General features: G+C 39.2%; 1 protein-coding gene across 1 annotated transcript; it reads right to left on the bottom strand.

Moving 5' to 3' along the window:
• Positions 1,176 to 5,901, bottom strand: LOC109819806 (titin homolog). The gene is made up of 7 exons (XM_020385722.1): positions 5,707 to 5,901; positions 4,932 to 5,502; positions 2,319 to 2,973; positions 2,135 to 2,235; positions 1,953 to 2,042; positions 1,729 to 1,856; positions 1,176 to 1,635 (listed from the first exon to the last, which is right to left on the bottom strand). Exons 1-7 carry the CDS (start codon positions 5,880 to 5,882, stop codon positions 1,491 to 1,493), a joined length of 1,866 nt encoding a protein of 621 aa, XP_020241311.1. The 5' UTR covers positions 5,883 to 5,901; the 3' UTR covers positions 1,176 to 1,490.

The raw sequence follows: 6,515 nt of genomic DNA on the forward strand, positions 1-6,515 counted from the left end.
ACTTACCACCCTGTACGCCCTCAAGTTTCAAGAAAAGAGAGAAAACAAGAAAGAAAAGACACCAAACGCAGACAAAAGAGTTCCCTCTACTCCAGGTTTCTTTCTCAACGCGATTGTGTGAATTATCGCCTACATAGTACATGTACATTCTCATACCCTATCTTGGCAATATGCATGTTTGAATGCAAACTTTCAGTACTTGATGCATGACTTCGGAACTCGATGTGCTCCCATAATCAATACTTAGTAAGCATATCGACATCAAATACTTGGCCATTAGAGAACGTGTTAAGGAAAAGAAAGTGGTCATTGAGCATATCGACATCAAATACTTGGCCATTAGAGAACGTGTTAAGGAAAAGAAAGTGGTCATTGAGCACCTTAGCACTGAGTTGATGATTGCTGATCCTTTGACTAAAGGCATGCCACCAAAGAATTTCAAGGATCATGTAGTAAGAATGGGACTTGGTTCCATTATGTAGATATTCATTGTACGTACATTTGATATTTTGTTGAAACTCTTATTCAGTTGATATTTCTCATTTGTTTTTGTGCACATACATATTCATTTATTTTATTGAGAAATGTCATTAAAATTTGGACCTCGAATAAACATAGGGTTTATTCATTAAGTCATTTGGGATTGAGAGACACGATACATTGTGATACATGGGAGATACTACTCAACATTAGAGAACCTATCACCATGATTCATGTATTTTGTTTTTCATTAAGGAAGATGATGGAATGTTTGGACCAAGTGGGAGAATGTTAGTTTCGGTTACCACAATGTGGTCCAATAACTTCCCATCATCTTGAGAGTTGGTTATGAATTAACCGACCACTTTGCCCACTAATTCCATTTATTGCTCTTTGATGGAGAGAGTATAAAAGGAGCATACATATTTCGGGTCCCTAGACCTGCTCTTCAATTTTTGAAAGAAAGAATACACCATCGTTTAGTGAAGAGATAAGGTTTAGAAGATCTTCGAAATCAACATCCATATCCTTGAGTAAGATAACGATGGCTGGAGGTTAGTTTAATCTATTACATTTCCGTTTTGATATAGATTATATTTTTCAGTTTTCTAAACATGTTTAGATCGAGTATTTGAATTTCTATCATGTTTAGATTAACTTTCAGTAATTTAAAATAATTAACATTTAACAATCAATAAAATGAGAAGAGATGCACCGAGAGTCCATTAGCACTAGTTGCAATTACAGTTATATGAAACTAGTTAATTTTGCCGATTACATTACATGTGATTGTTTCATTGCAACTCACCAGTTGCAATTGCAACCATAGTTGCAAGTCTCCGTTGCAATGTGAGGCTTGAGTGTGCAAAAAGCCCTCTTGGTTTCTATCTTCCAGTTTAATGAACAAACAACATTCCCCCACCATTGTGAAAGGATCATACAAATATTGCAATAAACTGGTTTGATTAGCATCTCCTCCAAAATTTCAGAACACACAATGGCAGCAAACATCACCATGTTGATATCGTCTGAGAACTTCCTTGAACGGTTTTGTAGCACTGTAAACTGCATAATGGAAGATTTGATTTTGAATCCCGGTATTTGTATGTATTTTGACAAGAAGGGGCAGCACATTTCTCTCGTGCAGGAGGATAACTGATTGCAAGCAATAACAACTAAATAAGCCAAATTTACAACAGAAAAAAAAAATTACCATTCATAGTCTGAATGAATATAAAACAAGGATACCTGGATGGCTTGGCCTCGAATATACTTGGGAGACCAACATCTTCACCAAACGTGACAATGGTACTTGTGGGCCCCATGACACATCTGATAGAGTTTGATGCCAACACCAAAGATTCAGCAGCTCTTTTCTGAGGGCATTAAAACCTTTACGTGTAAGTAAATGGATGGCAGTACCAAAAGTAGTATAGATAGAACAGGATCTTTTTAAGGAGACCATTTGTTACCTGTGCCAACTGATCACGCTCTTTCCGCAACTTCTCTTCCTTCTTCTTCCTGTTAGAATCCTGGCCCAAAATTTTCCTTATTGCCTCAGCCTGCAAATGTTTTAGCTATGTAAATCAACCAGCAAAGGCAAATTGAATTAACAAGGGAAAAAGTAGAAACTAAAAGTCAAACATTAGCTGACCTCAGATTCCCTAGCAGCCTTCTCAACTTGCATTCTACGCCTCTGAGCAGCCTCGGCTTTCTTTGCCTGCTGCTCCACTTCGGAAAGCTTCTCCTTTTGCTCTGCAGTCATCATATAAAAGATTAATAACATGGAGAAGGGAATCATTTGGAATTACAAATGATTTAAGTTCTCAAGTTCTTACTTCTAGGGGGAGCAGGTGGTAATCCATTAGGGAACTCAACCAAACTCTCTCCAAGAGAAGCACCTTTGCCTGACTGAAGAGCTCGCTGACGTGTTGTAAGAGGTTCTGATCTGGCATCAGGCAAGGTGTCTAAAGATTCCTTCCTTAGCTTCTTCCTTGAGTCTTCGATCCCATCTTCAGAACCAAGCTCATCCTCTTCAATATAATCATTGTCAACAAATTCCTTTACCGTTCTTGACTTTTTCCGGCTATCCTTGGCTGATCGCGATGAGCCATAGTCTTCATCCAGATGATATGCAACCTTTTTGCTCTTAGAAATAGAAACCTTCGTGATACTCTTTTTCTTGACACTTTCCTCTCCATCATCCTCAAACTCAGAGTTATCAGTGGAAACCTTTGAAGCCTTGAGTTTCTCGAGATACCGGATCTCATCATCTTCATTACCCTCATCAAGTGCACCATCTAAAACTCGCCTCTTAGGAACCCTTTTACTCTTTCGAACAGGCTCAGAAATGGGCATTTGTTTTCCATATGAACTTTCTTCAAATAATATGCCCTGATCCTTTGGCCCCCGAGGTAAACACCCTTCTCCATAGATACCCCCTTGCAAGCCATCCGCACTCTCTGCGGGAGCGTGATCATCATCTGAATTATCCTACAAGGAGTGCGGACGGCGTTGAAATAAGGTTGGCTTCATGATCAGATTACATATTCACATTTATAAGAATAACTTAATATAAGAAATGTCACAAATTCCAACAACTAGCACATCTTATCATTAAGGAATAATAATAAGAAAGATTTAAAGCAAATAAATAGACAAGTCTGTTTGCTTCGAAATTACCAAGACAATAGGCTAACTAGGGATATTATCAATTCGAGCAATGTATGCTGAAACTGGGCTATGTGAATGTTGTTTTTTGGTTGATCTCAAGTCTCACGATTGTAACTTGATGAGCAATTTTGAGAAAGTCTGAACAGGACTAACATTGGGGGATACAAGTTGAAAATAGACGACTATTCTTGTGATTCTTGAAGAAGAAGAATGAGGTAGTTAGATATACTGATATAGGGATATTCATATCTTGGTTAACCTACTATTTATATTCTCCTACATGCATTATTTGGTAAGAACACAAAGGGTCTACTAATGGGGATGATTCACAATTCTTGTCATTGTCAAGACTACCAAGGAGGGTTAGGGAATCATTATCAAAAATATGAATGAGGGTTAAGGTATCAACTCAAGATAGATTGATGATCAATATGATTAGTGCTTAGGACATACGGTCCTAATGACTAAAAGGGGATAAAAACTTGACTCGTGGTCAATGTAATCAAGAAGGATTAGAGCCTATGTTGCATGGGTACGGGTACCAGACCTCGTAAATTTATAAAAGGTAGGATACAAGTGCACGGCTATATAAATATTTATATGCATATATGTTATTTATTGGAATTAATAATTTATATGAGAACAAGGATGAGTGTTTCTTTTATTATGTGGATTACGAATTGGAAGGTGACCAATGTCCAACGAGTTTTTTAAAACTAGACATCCAAAAGACCCTTCAAAATAATAATTTGGAACTAACCTATGTCCAATAAGTTTCAAGAAGTGGATGTTGAATGTAGGATGTGTCCAAAAAATGTATGAAAACTGTTTTATATTAGCACGTATCATATAATTGAGTACATGCTCGAATAAGTGTATGCATATATGCAAGGAGTGTCCAAGGAGTTCGGGTACAAGTACGTGTCAGGTAGGGGTATGGCTTCAAATAAGAAGTACCCAAGTAACAAAGGTTAGAGCATTAAAGAGAAATTTGCAATTGAAGACAAGGACATAGGGGTCCTACTAAAGGGGAAATTTTGTGATTTATCTCGTTTCTCCGATGCAACCAAGGAGTGTTTTGGCATTAGTGATCAATATCTTTTTCGGCAAGGACATATGGGTCCTGCCGATTAAGAGAGAATCAAAATTAACTCATTGTCAAAGAATCCAAGAAGGTTTGACCATTGAGTTGAGATTTGCAAGTGGCAGTAAAGACACATGGGTCATTCCAATTGAAGAGGCATAATTCATCTTGTCACTGTTGCAACCAAGGTGTTTAGCATTGAATCGAGATAGAATAGCGAAATTGTTGTGATGTGGTCGTCATCATTAAAGAAGTTCTAAAATGTCATTTGGTGGTCCTTTGCTTCAAATTTTTCATGATGCGGGGCTTGGATTGAAATCTAAAAAGGAATCTACTTTATCATAAGGTGGATTATAGTCTGCATTTAGTTGGGCGGCATTTTGGTAGATATGCAACTGTTGATTCCTTTGGGTTATTATAGTTGTAGGTTTTACCTTATTTGAAGGGTTAAGTCATGTGTGAGGTTTTCACGTATGATTGTCTCTTTCTTCATTGTAATGTTTCATTATTATCTTTTAATGGATGGCTTGTGCTGTGGCGTGAGAAAGAAACACTAGAGAATTTCAACTTTCAGAAACTTCATCGTGAAAATTATAGGGTAAGTAATTTCTTATCACATTTGGAAATCACATTGTCCTATTATCATGAAATAAGGCATACCCATGATGAAACAATGACAGAGAGCAAGTGATACCTGAAGGATCAACTTTTGCCGATGAGGCCTAGAGGCATCCCCAGCGCCCGAAGGCTTAGAAGTGTAAACACCACTAACATCATGCTCAGAAATCGATTTCGGGTGGAAAGTTCGAGTAACTCCACCAACCTTCAGCTTCACCTTCTTCAGCCTGTTCTCAGTCCCCGAACTCTTCCAGTTTGCCGGAGCAAGAACACCTTCGCTAGACCTCTTAGAATCCAACCCGTCTCCAGGTTGACATCCTCTCGAACTCCTATTACTCTCATAAAACCCGCTAATATCTCCATACTTCCTATCCTCTTTCCTAATCTTTCGCAAACTGCCGGAACCCTCAATATTGTTCACCGATGTAGTTCTTGGAGCGTAGGCTGGATTTTCATCAAGAGACGGTTTGCTTCCATTATCAGAAGAAGGTGTTGATGAATGAGAGGACCCATCCCTTGTACCCTCGACTACAAACTGTGAATCTGGACGAGGCCTTCTTGAAGTTGCACTTCTTCTCTTCTTCTTGAAGTTAGGAGAAGCCCCAAAGCCCTCCATTGCAAAGAATTCCAATTTACGAGCCAAAAAGCTACAAAAGGAAGCATTTTTAAGAACAATCCATAAAATTTCAACAAAATAAAGATAAGCCAGATCATGAAAAGCGAAGATACGGGCACCCAGATTGTGAAATCAAGCGAAAAAGCTATCGATTCAACGCTAGTGACTTCTCCAAATCGATACCCAGAAGCAAATCGACGACAAGATAAAAGAGAAACAAGGATCAAAATCGTACCTTGGTCGCAAACGACGGGAGAGGATTGGGAGAGATTGGGCGAAGAGAGGAGAGAGGAATAAAAGTAGGGTTAGGGTTTGATGTTGGGCCTGTTTGCGGCCCAAAAGGCGGGTCTTTTGGACTCGGAGTTGCTGTTGTTCATGCTCGATGGAGGTGGAGCGGAGGGCTATCGCCATATTTTCCAATCATTTTTCTTTTTTGTTTTTCCTTTTTTTCCTTTTTTGTCTTCCTACCAATAAATATTGGAAAATTTGTGTCAAGTCCCTAAATTTGAGAAGCTCATGTGACCGGCCCCTTCTATTTTTGCTCATGTGCTTTAAGCCCTCAATTATTGAAAAAAATATGAGTCACCCTGCTCTGGAGCAGGAAATTAGAAGATGTCTTGGGGGGGGACGTGGAGAAAGGCTCAAGAGGAGGCATTGTTGCTTAGGGTTTAGATACTTCAAAAGGTTTGCGAGAGACTTCAGAAGAGGGCGGGAGAGAGAGGAGAAGTGATTGAGGAGGAGCCAGGGAGTAAGAGGATTGAAGGAATGAGGATCACGAGGTCCGAGGTGGCGGAGCGAGAGAGGGAGTGATGCAGCAGAGAGGAGAAGGATGTGTGGAATTGCTAGGTTAGGTGTCAATCTGTGACGCTATGGTTTTTCTGAGATGAGGAACGAGGTGGAAGGAGGCATTTTGACGGAGAAGAGAAAATGTTGATATTTGAAATGGGTGGAGAGGGGCAAAGTTGAGTTTTTGGTCAAATAAATATAACATTTGGCTATACATGAGATGGGGTGTGAGGGGGGGGGGGGGTGACTCACATTTTT

This window comes from Asparagus officinalis, chromosome 8 (assembly GCF_001876935.1).
Source record: "Asparagus officinalis chromosome 8, Aspof.V1, whole genome shotgun sequence".
Classification (NCBI taxonomy): domain Eukaryota; kingdom Viridiplantae; phylum Streptophyta; class Magnoliopsida; order Asparagales; family Asparagaceae; genus Asparagus; species Asparagus officinalis.